The sequence below is a fragment of the Lobosporangium transversale genome (genome assembly GCF_002105155.1).
Source record: "Lobosporangium transversale strain NRRL 3116 chromosome Unknown BCR41scaffold_21, whole genome shotgun sequence".
Lineage (NCBI taxonomy): Eukaryota > Fungi > Mortierellomycota > Mortierellomycetes > Mortierellales > Mortierellaceae > Lobosporangium > Lobosporangium transversale.
In genome coordinates, this window is record NW_019028999.1 from 198,635 (window position 1) to 215,914 (window position 17,280).

The following is a 17,280-nucleotide window of genomic DNA, read 5'->3' on the forward strand; positions in this document are numbered from 1 at the left end:
AATTGAACCGAGCCAATATGTTTGTGACAGTAAGGGTGGTTGTGTGGGGAGGAAAAGTTCAAGTGATAGATTGATAGGGGACTTTATTTTTTTTAGGAGCATTTTAAAAGAGACAAATGAAAGGAAAACGCGTTTTGGATGGATCTGCATGAATCTACGGGTCTGAAAAATAGGGTCGAGACCTGTCAAAGTGGATCGTGCGAGTCGGCCAAAAATAAAGAAGAAAAACTAGCCTTACTATACATGGTATAATTATGAACGTGAATGTACATTTGAACACATGTAGGCAAGTAATTCATGCAATTTTCTTCTGCAATGCGATTGGTGGCGCGGAGAACCCTTTTTCTCACCGAGCCCAAATGCTCTTTCCCGATTTGAAAAACATTTGTACATGTACATGTAACTCATTTTGCTTAGGGCAGCAAAAAAAATAAAAAAAAGCTGTTCAAGGACCAATAGAGCAATAGGGGAAAGGAAGGTCCTTTTCTACTTTGGTTAACAATCAAGCATTCTTTAGCAGAGTTTCAGGATCCCATGTAACAGCACGAGGAAAGACAAAAGATCACCCGACTAGGAGAAGCAAAAGATTTCTTTGTTTTATCTTTAAGAAAGAAAAAAAAAAAAAAAAAAAAAGGGAGATACTGCACATGGAGCGAAGCGGCTTACCAATGACAGCTAATGGATAAGCAAGGCACATCCAAGATAAAAGGAAGGGAAGAGAAGAAAAACAGGAATCTGCAAGTGATCGTGTTTGCTCTTTCACAGGGTTTGTTTGGCATTACAGTTTAAAAAAAAAAAAAAAAAAAAAAAGAGAGAGAGGGTGATGAACCAAAAGGGTGCTGGACCCTGTCTGTCTGTTCCTGAAATTCTTTTGAGCGCGCAAAATAAAAAAAAAACGAGAAAACGAGAAAAAAAAAAAAACGTTTTCTGCGTAAATGTGTGTGACAAACATTGCAAACATTGGATGTTGTTGTTATTGTTTGCACTCTGATAAACATCATTTCTTCCCATCAATCCGTCCTTCGCCTCGTCACTCTTTCTTTCTGTCTTGCTTCACTCTATCTTTCTCTCTCTGTCTCATACGCGTATCCTTCTCTTCCTCATCATTACAATATATAGTATACATAGTATACAGTTTTTTTTTTTTTTTCTTTTCTTTTCTTTTTGGATTGATTGCATTGCCTGCTCTCTCTCTCCCCATTTCTTTCTCTGCATCATCTCAATTACTTTGATTACTCGCCGATATTTTTTTTTTTAATTTCATTTTCTGCACACAGCATATTTCATAAAGCCGTTTATCCGCAGCTACAAATATAATATATATGTATGAATGAGTTTGTGCGGCGGGTATGTGTGTGCGTAAATAGTATGTGAGGGTGTAAAAACTTCTCCTTCCACTAATTGCAACAGTAACAATTCAGTTTTGCTTTTTTTTTTTTTTTTTTTCTCGTTCCCCTTCCTCCGATCGTTTGAGCCGAATGGGCTGTACTTCCGACAACTCGGGCATTATTTGATCTATCCTTGGCTCTAATCCATGATCCTTGATCTCTGATCCCTGTACAAGTATATACCCCTGTACCCTGTCCTTTTTTTCTTCTCCCCTTCTTCTTTATCAATCTTTCCAACAGTGCAAACCCTCTTTTTTTTTTTCCCATCCAATTGCTTTTCTCTCTCTCTTTTTTTTTTATACTTCATCTGACCTATTAAATGTAATTCCAACAATTACCGGAGTAAAATCAAAATACAAAAAAGCATAGAACCATTGGGAGAGGAAGTGACATGCTAAAAGGCAATGCTAAATAATTGTATTTGAATGAGAAAAAAAAGGGCTGTGACAAAGGAACCAATCACGCTCTGTCAGATCAGCAACCATTATTGTCAATCTTCCGTATCAACATGAAGATTGATTGATGCATTCATCAGTCTCTAACAACACCGTCCCTTTTTGATATCTCTGGGAAAAAAGGAAAAATAATAATATAATGTAATATATAATGTAATAGCAATCAATGGTAATAATGATTATGATTATGATATATATATATATATATGTAATAGAGATTGACCATCTCCTGTTTAAGCTTCACAGCAATTGTTATTACTTTTTACAATACTCTGCATTTGCATTTGCATGTCGATTTTCTATATTGCTCTATAATGTAGTATTTGAAAGAATAGGTTACTGCAGTACAATGCTACAGTACTTTAGCGACAATGGAAATCAATCCACAATGCAATCAAAATATTCTAAATAAGAATATCTGCAATTGTTTTGCTTGTATGGATGGCTATTCTATTAAATGAAAAGAAAACCCAAAGGAAAAACAATCTATCCAATGTCCTTCATGTCCATGTTTTCTTCAATGTTTCCCCGGCATCGTTTTTTTTTTTTTCTTTTCTCTCTCTCTCTCTCTCTTTTTGTCTTATGATTCCGTAGAAAGTATTTAATTCCTTTTCCTTTTATTCATTCTTTCTTTTCTCTCCCTTTTGTCTTTTCATCCATCCTACCCACAACAAGTAACAATCTTGTGCCTTGCCACGATTTAAAAGAATATAAAAAAGAAAATTAAACGGACATCGCTCTCACTCTTCACGCCCATTTTGTTAAATATATATTCATCGATAATCCATCTCTTCTCCCATTCCTTCTTTCTTTTCTTTTTCTCTTTTTCTCTTTCTTTCTTTCTTTCTTTCTCTCTCTCTCTCTCTTTCTTTCTCTCTCTCTCTCATTTGGTCATTTCTTTTCATCATTGGCAGTAGTTCATTCCAAGCCTATCGTTTCTACTCCTTTACACTCTCTATCATCCATTACACATTATCCACTATCTTATAAACCCTTTTTTTTTTGTTTTTTGTTTTCAGTATTTCCGTATCCGTGAAAATCTTTTACTCGTTCCACAAACACAAAATAATTCATCACAACATGGAGTCACTCTGTCCGTCCTCTTCCTCGTCTGCATCCGACTCTGATCCCATGGCGGAGGAATTAATGCAAAACCAACGCTTCATTGATCTACCAATGGTCTCTTCTCCCTGTCCAGAAGCATTGCTATGTAAGTTCATTGCATACATCTCTTCTGTTCATACTTTTCTCTGAAAGTGAAGAGTTGATAGATCAGTTTTAGAAAAAAAAAAAAAAAAAAAAGGGCTCAAGATATTTAGAGAGGCGATTAATGTTGAAGTAAAAAAAAGAGAGAGAGAGATATGAATGAAGAAGAATACTCAAATGTTACTCCTTGTAAAAAGCTTTTTTTTTTTTTTTTTTTTTTTGTTATTTACAATTCGGCATACGACATCGTTGTTCTACCCTATTGTCTATCATAAAAAAAAAACTTGGTGGGGTTGTTTTTATTTTTTATTTTTTATTTTCTAAATATTAAATATTTAATATGATGAAGCAGCAATTATACATGTTATAAAAAAGATGGTCTGATCGCTCTATTGCAATCAGTGGTTCTATTATTTGATTATGTTTAAATTTGTACTGCTCCACTTCCACATGTCCTCTTGCTGCTGAATACGTACTTTGTCAGCGAGCACATGTTAGCCTCACTCTTACTTCCTGCCTTCATGGTAGAGGAAACCGGGAGGAGCAAGTTGAGGGAAAAAGTTTTGACAATTTTTTTTGGAATTTAGGATTCCGGTTATAATGAAAATGATAGAAACCGTCCCTGATTTTCTGAATTTTTTTTTTTTTTTTTTTTTTTTCTTTCCTAAAATGTTATTTTAGCCCTGGCTGCCGGATCTGTCCTTTCCGTGCTCCAATGTCCTCCACCTCCACCTGTGTTTCGCACCAGTGCTCTGTTTTGTAAAAGCCCTGCTTTAACGAGCTCTACAGATGCTGCTAATGGTGGTAACGATGTTACATCTCCGCCTTCTCCATCTTGCTCTACCTCTTCAACTTCCTCTTGTTCTTCCACTACTTCAGAAGTCGTCGGAGAACAACGACCAAGTTTGATTCATTTCCTCAGAAATATCTGTGTCAAGGCTTCGGTAACAGAGCTGGCTCTTGTCATCTCCTTAATCTATGTGGATCGGCTCAAAAAGGCATTGACAAACATGGCACGAGGTGATCCTGACACACCCTTCAAGATTATTTTATCCGCCTTACTGGTTGTCAAAAAGGCAAGTCAAACGCATTAACATGTACACATAAAAAAAAAAATAAAAAAAAAAAAAAAAAAAAAGAAATCCCAGCATTAGCGAATAACAATAGAAACTAAGGCACGGGGAAAGGTCTTTTTTTTTTGACACGCGGGGGGAGGGATTGAGCGCATAATCAGCACATCATTTCTACCCTGTGTAAATTGTTTGGGTGGAAGGTGTAGAAATATTCATGTAATGTGGTATGCAAACTAGATAGCCGATCTTCCCATTGTATACAACCTCCTTACTCTGTTGTATATTAATCAGGTCAAAAGAGATAATCTACAAACACCATTAGGTATTGAATGGAGAAGAGGCAGTAGCATGTCATGGGTTGATAGCCAAGAAAGAATATAATTTTGGGGAAGCTCACAATCAATAACAGTAATGACAACAACAAAAAAAGGGCTGCGGAAGAGGATATTCCTGTTCGAACATTAGGAATGAACCAAATAGGCAAAAAGGCACGGACAGTCTATTGAGAAGAGCGATCGCATGGCGTGGCATGGCATGGCCAAGCATCTTGTAGTGATGAAAGAGAGCCAAAGTTAGAGGAGCGTTTTTTTTTTTTTTTTTTTTTTTTTAGCAATCGTAGGAGAGGGTTCAAATCTGAGCTCATTCGCGCTCTCTTTCTTTCTTTCTTTCTTTCTTTCTTTCTTTCTTTCTTTCTTTCTTTCTTTTTTTTGTTGGGATGTTAAGCTGTTCTGTTTTGAGGCTCGACCTTTTTTTTTTTTTTTTTTTTTTTCCTCTCATCCTTTTAATATATTCAACTATAGCATGCCGATAGAGCAATCGGGCTTAAATTCCACTCTCTCATTTCGTGCCACATATATTTAAGCGATACATCTCCAGTAACTCAATTTAAAACAGTTTCAAAAACAAAAAAAACAAAAAAACAAAAAGAGTATCTCCAGAGGTTACCTGGTGCGCATTGGACCGGATAAGATGGATAAAAGTGTAGGATGGATGGATGAAAGTGAGCCATTATAGGCAATGAGCGAGCTTTCATGTCCAGCCCATTTTTGGGGGGTTTACTCGAATAATTTTTTTTTTTTGCTCGGCCAAACATGGGAATGGCGCGGTGTGGCGTGGCAAAGCATGTGGAACTTGAATCCGCATGGCATGCATACAATATCAACAAAGCTGCACGTTCAATTTGAACATGACAACATAGCCCTGATAAATTACATATTACATATTTCATATTTCTATTGCATGTTAATATTAAGTAAATCAACAACGCCTAACAATGATCTTCATTCTTTTTTTTTATATTTTTATATTTTTTTAATTATTATTTTTATTACAATCTTTCTAGTTTATCGAGGAGGATTGTGTCGGCCTCAATCGAATGTTCTCCAAAATCACTGATGGTCTCTATTCAGTGCACGACATCAATAGAATGGAGCGCTCTTTCCTTGGCCTGCTCAAATTCAGCTTATATGTCACTGAAAAGGACGTTGTGAATTTTATTCAATCTCATCAGCAAGAACTTCAAGGTGTCGAGATCCTCCAAAACATGTTCAAGCCCGCCACAGCTGCTTAATTTTTTTTTTTTTTTTTTTTGCTTATACCATTGTCCCAATGGGTTGCCTCTTGTTTCTTTCCTGCCTTGCCTAGAGTAAACATTACCTAGAAGCGCAACCCTCTGCATTTCACATTATTACACATTACACATTACACATTTCGCATTACGCATTATCATCCATCATCTGATAGATCATTTCAATTTCATTCTCCATTAATTATTTGTATAGTCATTTCTGCATAGAGCATTTGTTGTAATAACACACTCCATCCGTGCTATTGTAGATCACCACCCTAATGCCGATTCACAATAAATTATAGTAATAATAAAAATCATAATATATACAATTATAATTCGACAAATGTGGAAGCCAAAAAAAAAAAAAAAAAAAAAAAAAAAAAAAAACTTGTATTGAAATTTCATCAAGCAATACATGATTGCCCAACTTATATCAACTGTATTGTATTTGTTCACAAGATGTCTCTTTTCATCTTTCCTAAAAATCTCCTGATCCCTGTGAAACATAATGAATACGCCAGAATAACAAGTTGATACTGGGATTGCCGAGAAAAAAACCTTGCTTTCTTTTTTTTTTTTTTTTTTTTTTTTTTTTTTTTCTTTTTCTTTTTTTCTTTTTATTTATTTATTGTTGACTTTTTGATCCAACGATGTTTAATGCTTCTCCTCCTTCTTGCCGGTGACTAAATAAAAAGAAAAAAAAAAAAAAAAAAGAAAAAGATTTTCACCATTATTATTCGTCAATACTAGTCCCTTTGATAATGGGAGATATTACGTATACTGCATGAAAGAGAGGGTGTCTAGAGAGCTAGTTTTTCACTTACAATGAGGATTGCGTGGATCGTTCTTGAACTGGTCGCCTAGATTTTTTTTTTTTTTTTTTTTTTTTTTATGAATAAAAAATTAAAGGCCGTGAAAAAGTTAGAATGGACGAACGAGCATACTATTCACAACGTGTGGTGTCCCCGAATAGAATCTCCAACACAAGCATTCCCTTCAATAACAGCTTAGAAAATTGCTCCTGAGAGTCAACCAACAAAAGCACGAGTTCAAAAACATAGTACTGGTCGATAGCTGTGAAAACCTCAGGGCGAAAAATGTTTTTACTCCCTGTTTTTCTTTATCGTCATTCTCTTTTATCGGAAGGAAGGGATTAAAAAACATTCAGACAGAAAGAACATACTCTTCAACATAGTTTCCTGGGCGCTATTGATGAGGTAGAAGGTAACGGCGCCTCCGATAAGGAAAGGAGCCATAGGGCGGAGGAAAGGAGTAGACCAGGCACGCATGTTTAGGTGTAATGTGTTTCTTGAAGAGATTGACAGGAGTGGAGAGATGTTTTATAAAAAGATTTGATGTGATCTGATCCCATCAACCCGAGTTTGCCCTGGTGAAAAATACAGCATAATTGTTGCTCAAAATGCGTAACACGGCCAAGATTGTGCTGCACTTATTTCCTCTCATAGTTTGATCAACTCAACTCCCGAGCAAATCGATGAATTTTCAGTCTGCGCTTCTCATTTATTGTCATGGAATCCATCTCTTCCTCATCACAAAAGCCCTCCTCTTCTTCTGCGACATTCGAACAGGATCAACAACTATTCACAGATACACTTCTCAAAATACAAATACAATCTGCTCTTGCAAAAGAATATGTTCAGAACAAAAAATCACCTCTTCCTCTGTTGGCTCAGTCGTGTGCACTTGTTGACAATCTTCCCACAACTGAGAATTGGACGCATGCTCAGGTCCAGCTGATAAACTCGCTTAAAATTGACCTTTGGAAAGCTTTTGCTGACGCATGTGTTGCAGTAAGAGACTTGATTCAGGCTGAAGCCAGTCTCGCTCGTTTGGCAATGTTACAAGAGACAGGCTTGGGGCCTTTATCATTGCGTTCTTCAAAGACAAAAGCCAAAAATAGCAAAAACTCTGTTGATATTATTACTATACCATCTACTGCCGATGGTCCAACGTCGATACCCCCAACCAAAGAACAAATTGCAACCGCATATGAAGTTATAGAAACATGGAAAAAACAACGTCAAGTCTACATTGACATGGGCAAAAATAATATGGTATTCAATTTCCAGCGTCGCATTGACAGTATGAAGAAACGTCTTGAAAGCGATTCTGTTCAGGTTTCATAATATCACTTGAATAAAAAAAATTTTTTTTTTCTCCTTCTTCTTGAGGCTACTTAGTTTTGCTTGCAAACATTAAGAAAATAGTTATTGGAATGCAGGAGCTGCAGGAGCTGCAGGAGCAAATTGAGGCTGGGGAGCATAGCCATTGGTTGGCGCTACAAAAGGCGTTGATTGGGGCACATATGCTTGTTGTTGTTGCTGCTGAGGCTGAAAATCATTTCCTGACATGGGCTGCTGTTGCTGTTGGTATCCTTGGTACGGTGCTTGCACTGGCTGCTGCTGAAGAGGTTGGGGCGAGAAAGGCTGACCTTGCTGCTGAAGTTGCTGAGTATTATTGAGATTAGGATCTATGGGTGCCTGTGATTGTGATGGTGTCTGATTGTGATATACTTGATCATAACTAGGAGGTTGAATCTGTTGGGGCTGTTGCTGGGATTGTTGCTGTTGTTGGATTGGTTGTTGTTGGATTGGCTGCTGTTGAAGTGGTTGCTGCTGTAGCGGTAACTGCTGTAGCGGTAGCTGCTGTTGGCTAATCTGGGGTGTGTACGGTGCATACTGAGTGTCCTGCTGATACTGTCCAAGAGTAGCTTGACTCACTACCGGCCCAGGGCCATATGGCTGTTGTTGTTGCGGTAGATGATATGGTGTAGTCGAGTACGTATTTCTGTTCTGCCCAGTTTGTCCGGAAACGCTAGGACTATAGTAAGATGCTGCAGGGTTGGGCGCGTACGATTGATAGGCACCGTAACCGGGGTTGCTATACTTTGCGATGGATTGTTCCATCATCTTCTCATAGGTCGATCTTGCCCTAGCCAGCTTTTCACTCAAGGCCAACATTTCGTCCTTCTTTTCTCCATGTTTCTTGATCAGCTCCACAAGCTTAGGTCTTATTCCAAGGACATTGTTGTATGTATCCTGTCAGGTAGAACGTGTACTAACATTAGTACTTGCACTATTTTTTTTTTTTATTTTTTTATTTTTTTTTTTTTGGAAATATTAAACAGCAGGTTAATTATTTTACCTGAAGTTGTTCATTGTCCGAGAAATTATCTCGTCTTGGATCAACATTCTGCAACATCCGGATTAGGACGTCAATGTTCTTGGCTTCTTGTAGAACATGGGCTTCATCATCGCTAGTAGTCCCATTTTGATTTTGCTCTCCTTCCTTTATCTCCTCGACATAGTTTACAGGGAAAATCCCTTGGCGTCCGTAGAGCTCGCCTTTCCACCAATCCTGATAGGATGTTGCTAAAACAACTATGATGTCGTCTTTCTGGAATCCAAGTTCTCCACTCTCTGTTGGTTCAAAATCATAAAGTGCACGTACTCGCTTAACTGGAGGTTCCGCGATTTCTGGATGTTTTGTTTGTCTCGTGGCGGATGTCTATACAAAGAGATAAATGACGGCCATGGATTATTATGAATTGCAAGTATTAAGCTCCGTGTCATATGCAGAGGTACTAGTGAGGCGAGAGTTATTCTCACTTACCCGCTCATTATGCTCGCTCGCAGATAGAGAGAGCGCCAATGCTAGTTGCAACTCTTCTTCTTCCTTTCGCTTGTCAGCCTCGCTTTTGAGTTCTTTTTTAGGTTTTTGTGGCGAAGGAAATTTGAACTTTGATTGAGTACGAAGTTGCTGATATGTTTCATCCATAATACCCAAAGAGGGATCTGCGCGGAACTCAAATGCCCACTGTTGAATCAATTCCAATATCCGTTGCCGCACAGCTGGATGGGTAGTCTGAATGGAAGGTTTAAAAATAAGTAGTAATCAGTAAAAGGGTCAGGAGACTCGTCACCAGATTTTCTTCATAATTTAATCTGTGAAGTATGTACGAGCATTCACAAACCTTTTCATTAAGGATCTTGACAAGTAGTGTAGTAAAGGCACGTGAAGATATTTCACGTTGAGCCTTCAGTCCGCAGTTCTTGGCAAGTGATTCACACAGCTAGTGAATATAAGAAGTTTGTTATAAGCCGAGTATCCCTCACAGCTGACTCTGTTACCTCATAGCACCTAGTTAAAATGACTTACAGTCAACGAGTATAGGATCACATTTGCATTCTTGTTGTAGAGGCGCTTCTGAATTGCAGCAAAACAATCACGGCCGCTGTTAATATAACAAAGAGGCGTGTCAACCAAAAGTAGGATTATCAAATAGTGTTATAACAATATCTATTCATCCATTGCCGACAATACACCATGATCCACTTGTTGCCTCTTACGCATTATCACTTGAACGGTTCACTTTTTCACAGATGGAGAGAATGAGATCCCAGTTCTCGGATGTCAAGGTCTCACTCGTTGCATTGGCTGCGGAGTAGAATGCAGAATGTAAGCAGAGAATCAGAGACCAATTGCGCTCACATTTATTAGCCGCAACCGCAGCAATAGAAATAACTATACGTTTTTAAAGTGTGACAGAGTCTATGACTCTTACCGACAATCTCGTCAAAAGGGTTTGCAGGTCGAAACATGATGAAGTGCCCTGAATCTGTAATTGATGTGTTGATGAGGTAAAAGAAAAGTGATTATGACGTGGAAATGTCCTTTTTTTTTTTTGAGAAGACCTTCTTGCTCTTATGAGAGGGGTTGCTATAGCAGTCACCAGGTAGCTCCTTGTCATACAAAGATGGTTGCACTGATAGACAGACAAATTCTGTTGTTGTCGAATTGCGGGAACTTGACTAGAAACTTTATTGTTTCTCAACCCATGAATATGCTGGATTTTTTGGGTGCGTGTGAACAAGGACAAAGAGTGTAGAAAAAGATGCCCTATTACTTGAAGTGTGGTATAGATTTATGCCACATTCTTTTCGCACCGACCACCTTTGTAGCCACTTTGAAAAAGAACTCTTCCTTCTTTCTTCTCTACTTCTTACACAAGCTACTTCTTTCCTTCCCCTTTCCTCTATCCATTCTATCTTCTCTCTCTATTCTTGCTACACGTTTCTAGTTTCTACAACTCTCTATCCATTCTTCAACAACGGCATTCACCAGATGGCTACATCAAGAACAGCACCCATGAACATCCCTCCATCTCATCCCACCAACCCATCCTTGTCATCCTCCACTTCCTCATTGATGCTGTCTTCCCCCCCATCTTTAACTTTTGGCGAGAGTCTAGCTGATTCTGGCTATGAGTCATCCTGGCCTTCTCTTTCCGAGGCTGCTGCCTGGACCCCACTCTCTCTGCAAAAACGTCCAATCAGTCTGTCGAAACCACTATCCTCAACAGCTTACAATTCTCTTAATAGCATCAACATCAATAGAACTGCAGCTTCACCAGGTGGCATTGAATACGTCCCGTCCAATTCTTTCGGTAAGAATGGCGGGAATGGTTGGAACCATCAGCCAATACAGAAAAGACAGGGGCAAGATCAAGTCCAGAAAGCGGCTCGTCAGAGCAAGAACCGCCGAAGAAATCAACGAACACAGGCATACCAAGCCAAGGGGTTAATGCAGCTTCAGCAGCATATGGTGATGCCCTTAGTTGACTTTGGTTCACCACAGATGGAGGATGACGACCATTATTTTGGTGCAATAGATCCCCCCATCCCTCTCAGGTGGGTAAAAAAATCCTCTTGAAGCGAGAGTTCTTTGACAAAGCATATCCGAATGACAATGGTTTGAAGAGTTAATGGATGAGAGGAGCAGCGCTGTAACGACGCAATGAAACGCCTTTATTCTACTTTCAATGCTGAGCAGTGTCATACCCCGCGGATGGCTTTATGAAGAAGAACATGCCCCACCACCAGCTGGTAAGTCGGAAAAAAAAATAGCTTTTTTCCATTATAGATAAGATAAACGCGTGTTTCACTGTTTATTGACTGTCGATCAAATATTGAACAAACAGCAGTAATGCAATACTTATTAGTCCTTTCTCTTGGCTTCCTTTTTGACATTTCAATAAAATGTCAACCAATGCTTTGTAGATGATATTTTGATTACATTACCAAAGCGAGAGTGGATCTATGATTCCAGTGGCCCTATGTCAATGGACGCAAGTAAGATCATCTAGAACATAGTATGGTTGATCTTTCTGCAAGATCTTGTTACTAACAGTTAGATTAATTCGTCATATTTATAAAGAATCATTTGTGCTTATGTCCTGGAACGTTCTCTCACCCAAATTATGCCATGCTTCAAGGCTGGATGCGAATTGTGAGCCTGTCTTCCTGGATTGGGATTATCGCAAAGAGGCCATTTTGAATCAGATTGCATTTGCAGATGCAGATATTGTGTGTTTGCAGGCAAGTGCTGTGATCTGAGTACGCCAGACTTTTTTTTTTTGATGATTTACCTGTCTTTTGTTTCATCAATCCTAGGAACTTGAGTTAAAGGACCATGATGAGTACTTCAAGCCTCGCCTGTCTCGTCTCGGCTTCCGATCTATTCATGCTTACAAAATGAATATGCATGAAATGCGGGATGGATGTGCGATTTTTTATCGTGACAGGTAAGAATGCAGTACCCCATGGAGGTGTGGTTAAAACTAAAATATTTTATCATTAACAATGTACTCAAACATGTGCAATACTTTTTTTTTTTTTTTTTTTTTTTTAAAAAAAAAATCAAGTCGTTTTCGACTTTTAACCGAAAATGTGTTACGTTTCAATCAAGTTGAGCTTGATGAAGACGATGTGAAGAGGCCCTCCATGGCTCGTGATACGGCCATTCGATTTAACTTGTTTCACAATCTGGCCATTGTGGCACTATTTGAGAACAAAAGGACCAAACGTCAGGTTCAGGTGGCTACCACTCACCTTTTGGCCGACCCTGCATTTCCTGATGCCAAAATGCTTCAAACAGCTATTTTAACATCAAAGTTAGAAGAGCTCAAAGCCCAAGCTATGGTTCAACTGTCACCACCAGTAACAGAAGGAGAACTACTAAGCTCTTGTGAAGTAGCATCAGAAGCCGCACCAGTACCAACACCAGCATCGTCTCATAACATCCATCGTTGTCCGCACCATCAACATCGACATCAGCATCCTCAGCAGCACATCCCCACAATTCTCGCAGGAGACTTCAACTCGCTTCCGGACAGCTCTGTCGTCGAATTCTTGAAAACTGGCAAGGTTGAAACGCGCCACTTTGGTGGCAACGATTTTGGACGATTTACAAGGGCAGACAATAAATACTTTTATCATCATTTGGAACTGGCTGACAGTTACAAATTGTCTACTTTACCCTTCACAAATGCGACACGCAAATTTCAAGGAACGATAGATTATTTGCTCTATGATCCAACTTCACTTGGTCTAATCGGATTCCTGGATCATTTAGCGACGGACCCATCATTGGACTTACAATCAGGACAACCGGCTCTGGTAGCATCATTACCATCATCAACCACATATAAAACTTCCTCTGCCACTGCTGCAGATGTTAGCGTAAATATGAGTTCTTCGGATTTGGATTCGGAAATCGAAGTGGAGATACCCTCGTCAGCGGCTTCATCAGCCTCAGCATCATCTACAGCACCCATCAACACATCAGCTGGAGCTAGGGCAAGCAATAACAGAAGACATAGCATAGAGAAAAAAATCCTGCTCGATTTTTCAAAACTATTCATCTCTAATAACTTGGAGTCTTCAAAAGCAACAGCCTCAGCTTCAACTCCTGACACCAATGCCTCGAAAGTTGTTCGAAATGAGGAAGCAGGAACGAATGTACGAGCGGCACTCCCGACAGCTCTGCCAAATCAACACTTCCCATCAGATCATATTCCATTGGTAGCAATTTTTCGGGAACGAGAGTATATACCCTTATGCACTCAAACTTAACTTCCTTATTATTTAATTATTTTATTATGCTGTACGCTATTGTAATATTATCCCTTGTACTGTACCAATGATCAATTTCTTTTTCTAATGTAGAAAAAGCATTTCTTATTGAGATAACAAGTGCCAAGAATGTATTTATCGGTGTGTGTGTTTTTAGAAGCGTGAATCCTCTGATTTACTTTTGAGCGGTCAGGTAGACCTGTATGGCGACAGCCAAGAATAAGAAGAGGAGAGTAAAGACCAATATCGCAAAGTTGTTGTTCTTTGGGAATGTTTTTGGGATTGGAATAACGTGGCAGGCAGCATCCACGGATCCACTGACTAATAATGACGCATCGCTATTGAATGCCATGGATGTTACTGAGAATGCGTGTGTCTTAGGGACAGTCATGAGTACCTGAAGAGATTTGGCGCTGCAAACCCGAATACTCATATCTGAAGAGCCGAATGCAATCAGTTTTCCATCAGGACTACCATGTACGAGATAAAAAGAAAAGGCTGGTTACATTCATAGTGCTACATAAGATCCAAAAGATGAGTTCTATCCCTTCTCTTCACCACATATCCTAGGGTACGTGATAACGATCGGTAGTATTATAGCATTCATCAAATTTCCCCCAAATGTTTCACCAAGCATAAATATTTTGCGTACCTGATAGTGCAAGCAGTGATCGGGCGGGATCCAATGGTTAAGGTACGGATGCGTGTCCAGTTTGAGGCATCCCACATGCAAACAAAAGGCTTTTGTTTGTTATCCCCATTAACAACAGTATAGAGAACATTTGAGAAGGCTCCTCGTCCGAAGCGACATGTACGGAATACAAAAGGCTTCTTCTTGTTTAAAACAGGATTTGTAATCGCTTCAAGGACTCGACCTTTAGCCGTAGAGATGATCCACAAGTTCTGGGCTGACACGACAGCGATCTAGTTGGAGCGTAGTGAATAGAGAAAAAATATATGTATCGTTCAGGAAATGAAGTATTTTATCAGTAAACATTGTGATCGAAGAGTCGCTTAAAGAAGAAAAAAAAAAAAAAAGAGATCGGTAATATAATTCAAGTTTGAAGCTTACGTGTTTTCCATCTGCTGAGAAGTCGAGATCCATAATCTCATGCCCTTTGAACTGCGTAATGGGAAGGGCAGGATTAAGTGTGGGATACTTGAGTAGAGCGACCTTTTTTTTTTTAAAAAAAAAAAAAAAAGAAGTGAGATCCAACCAATGAGTTTCTCATCTAGCCATTAGGTCATTATGAATCAAACCCACTTAAAAAACTTCAAGTTCATTAAAAAGTTTAATACTGATCCCATGAAACCTACAACTCCATCGGTTCCTCCTGTCGCCAGCAACAACCCATCATTACTAAATCGAGTAACTTTTTGATAAACCTCTGGATCCTTGCTAGACAGCGTTCCTTTATTGTGGACAGGCTCGATCCGCTCATCAGAGTATTGAAAAACCCTGCAGTTTTCGTTTTCTCCAGCTTCGATTCTGTTGATTGCACTGTTGATTCCAAACGCCATGACAGGTTCCTGAAGATACAAATAGAGTGATAGGCATATGTAGAGAGAAGTAGGAATAGTTTAACACGACATTGAGACGGCCTGTGAGGAGCATATAAAAAAAAGCTTGTAGATACAAGCAATACTAGCAACATGAAAAAGCAGTAAACGTGCCCCCTGCTCGAATGTCGCAAGATTGACCATCATATGATAAACAAACAAGAATATTCCAGCAATTTACCGTTGGGTGAACGCTCAATGACATAGGGGCGTCTTCATCGCGACTCAATACTCTTTCAATGAGGGTGGATAATGTTTTCTTATCCTTGTCGATCTTGTATATGGTCTATTAAATGCAAAAGCAGAATTAAAAAGAAAATTAAATAAAACCCTCCTCCTCGGTTTCTATGGTGTCTTAAGTACTAAGTCTGTATTCTAGTGTAAATTTCGCTCAATTAAGTGAATTAAGTAAAAAAAAAAAAAAACTCTTACAATCTTGTTCTGGACGCCGGATCGCCCAGACCCGCCGCCTCCTGCAAGAATGAGGTTATCGTCATGTGTAAACCCGACACAAAAGATGGGAATGCCCACAGTATATGAGAAGTTTGACATTTTCGTCAAGTAAAAATAAAAGATGAGGGTCAAATGGAGAATTTGGAGGAAAAAAAAAAAGACATTCAACCACGTAAAAAAAAGGGCGTGTATTAAACTTAAGGGGATAAATCTTTAATGAAATACGCACAGACGATATTTATTACAACACTCAATTCTTGCTCTCACAATGCGCCGCTATGCCTTTCGTGCAGAGCGGTAGCTATAACTTGCGTAACGCTTTCTAGTTCAGCTCCAAGCTCCAACAATAGGCCTAGTGGATCATCATTCAATATATTCGTATCAGCAAATCAATACGCTAGATATGGAACAATCTTACAACCTTATCTCGCAAAATGAAATAGAATAGGCCTTACCTGTATTAGCGTTGCTATTTGCCACGAAAGTGGTTATGAGGGAAGAATGATTGAATTGGACCAACTGATACGATTTGTAAATGCTAACAATGGACTTGTTTTTCTTCAGTCCAAGTTTTGATGCCTGTTGCCATTTTTTTATTTTTTTTTTATTTTTAAAGGAAAGGATTAAGTGGATAAAAAGCAATTGCCTTGTTAGAACTTTTTTCTCGAAATACCCGCACACGTCATGTAACTTAGTCTCTTTAGCACATAATTGTATATAAGAAAAGATGTCTATTCCAAAAATCGCTCTATACCTGATCACTAGCCAGTGCGAACGTACAACCTAAAGCTGACTCTGTGAAAGGTAGGGTGTTGTTTGGTGCATTGGCTAATAACAAAAAAACAAAGATTGAGAGTCATATTAAAAAAAAAAAAAAAAAACTGCCATCATTCCTTTTTTGTGCTTGGGGTCCATGAAGCCTTTTTTTTGTTCTCATAATGCGTATTGACTACCTTTTAGGAGCACGACACCATCCCGGTCCGTCACTATGGCCGATAAGAGTCCATCAACTCTAGATAACACAAATAGCGCCAAGTGTAAAATAATGCTATGTCAGCTAGCTTGCCATGAATTGTAAGTATGTTGCCCGAACTAGCCGTAAAGTCTGATTATCGCCAAGGATTCGATTGACAATCATCATTTGAATTCATTGTCCTGATCGCCATCTTGTAAAGTGAGCAAAGAGTGATAAAATAGCCTTTAACGAACATCGGTGCCTGTCGTGGTATGCTGTCTACCTTGTTAAAAGTTTCTCAAAGTGAACAACGAGTTCCTATCAAGGTTTGGTTGCCAAGGACCGTAAAAAGCACAAGCAGGATTGAGAGTCAGCATTATAGTATACACATGAGTTTGTCACTAAAATTCTGCATGCCCTGATTCACTATATACCTCAGACATGATTATGTGTATGGTTTTGTTGATGTAAATGGGTGCGGATGTTGATGGCTTGATGGGTATAAACAGGAAATAATCGCCTAATGGTCCAGCACCAAATATTGATTTAGAAATGGCTATTTCTTCTGTTGAGTGCTTGAAGTCCAGATAAAAAATAAAATATATAACATGAGTATTTTTATATTTAGGATGTTTAGGATATTTTGGACACAATCAATTGATGAATGTCCCACGCAAATTTTGGTG

At 38.8% G+C, this 17,280-nt stretch overlaps 7 protein-coding genes across 7 annotated transcripts; 3 read left to right on the forward strand and 4 right to left on the reverse strand.

The window, feature by feature from the left end:
- Positions 1-2,475: 2,475 nt before the first annotated feature.
- On the forward strand, positions 2,476-5,692 carry BCR41DRAFT_337184 (hypothetical protein; the record flags this gene model as incomplete). Its single annotated transcript, XM_022022064.1, has 3 exons — positions 2,476-3,053; positions 3,731-4,125; positions 5,465-5,692. The coding sequence occupies exons 1-3, from the start codon at positions 2,924-2,926 to the stop codon at positions 5,690-5,692; spliced, it is 753 nt and encodes a 250-aa protein (XP_021880788.1). The 5' UTR covers positions 2,476-2,923.
- Positions 5,693-6,602: 910 nt separating this feature from the next.
- BCR41DRAFT_354651 (hypothetical protein) lies at positions 6,603-7,045 on the reverse strand. The gene has a single exon (XM_022024350.1). It carries the CDS (start codon positions 6,854-6,856, stop codon positions 6,689-6,691), a length of 168 nt encoding a protein of 55 aa, XP_021880789.1. The 5' UTR covers positions 6,857-7,045; the 3' UTR covers positions 6,603-6,688.
- Positions 7,046-7,185: 140 nt separating this feature from the next.
- On the forward strand, positions 7,186-7,839 carry BCR41DRAFT_386882 (hypothetical protein; the record flags this gene model as incomplete). Its single annotated transcript, XM_022027845.1, has 1 exon — positions 7,186-7,839. Exon 1 carries the CDS (start codon positions 7,222-7,224, stop codon positions 7,837-7,839), a length of 618 nt encoding a protein of 205 aa, XP_021880790.1. The 5' UTR covers positions 7,186-7,221.
- Positions 7,840-7,844: 5 nt separating this feature from the next.
- BCR41DRAFT_354653 (hypothetical protein) lies at positions 7,845-10,376 on the reverse strand. Its single transcript, XM_022024351.1, has 7 exons — positions 10,278-10,376; positions 10,063-10,150; positions 9,872-9,947; positions 9,687-9,785; positions 9,326-9,577; positions 8,858-9,220; positions 7,845-8,751 (listed from the first exon to the last, which is right to left on the reverse strand). Exons 1-7 carry the CDS (start codon positions 10,312-10,314, stop codon positions 7,921-7,923), a joined length of 1,746 nt encoding a protein of 581 aa, XP_021880791.1. The 5' UTR covers positions 10,315-10,376; the 3' UTR covers positions 7,845-7,920.
- Positions 10,377-10,665: 289 nt separating this feature from the next.
- Positions 10,666-13,691, forward strand: BCR41DRAFT_354657 (Endonuclease/exonuclease/phosphatase). The gene is made up of 6 exons (XM_022024352.1): positions 10,666-11,403; positions 11,546-11,598; positions 11,773-11,844; positions 11,930-12,090; positions 12,166-12,296; positions 12,417-13,691. The coding sequence occupies exons 1-6, from the start codon at positions 10,838-10,840 to the stop codon at positions 13,624-13,626; spliced, it is 2,193 nt and encodes a 730-aa protein (XP_021880792.1). The 5' UTR covers positions 10,666-10,837; the 3' UTR covers positions 13,627-13,691.
- BCR41DRAFT_354658 (quinon protein alcohol dehydrogenase-like superfamily) lies at positions 13,634-15,767 on the reverse strand. Its single transcript, XM_022024353.1, has 6 exons — positions 15,619-15,767; positions 15,368-15,472; positions 14,944-15,156; positions 14,699-14,800; positions 14,279-14,550; positions 13,634-14,096 (listed from the first exon to the last, which is right to left on the reverse strand). Exons 1-6 carry the CDS (start codon positions 15,736-15,738, stop codon positions 13,802-13,804), a joined length of 1,107 nt encoding a protein of 368 aa, XP_021880793.1. The 5' UTR covers positions 15,739-15,767; the 3' UTR covers positions 13,634-13,801.
- Positions 15,768-15,843: 76 nt separating this feature from the next.
- BCR41DRAFT_354660 (Ragulator complex protein LAMTOR3) lies at positions 15,844-17,193 on the reverse strand. Its single transcript, XM_022024354.1, has 6 exons — positions 17,029-17,193; positions 16,878-16,912; positions 16,593-16,651; positions 16,394-16,467; positions 16,095-16,218; positions 15,844-15,991 (listed from the first exon to the last, which is right to left on the reverse strand). The coding sequence occupies exons 1-6, from the start codon at positions 17,035-17,037 to the stop codon at positions 15,903-15,905; spliced, it is 390 nt and encodes a 129-aa protein (XP_021880794.1). The 5' UTR covers positions 17,038-17,193; the 3' UTR covers positions 15,844-15,902.
- Between the last annotated feature and the right edge of the window lie 87 nt (positions 17,194-17,280).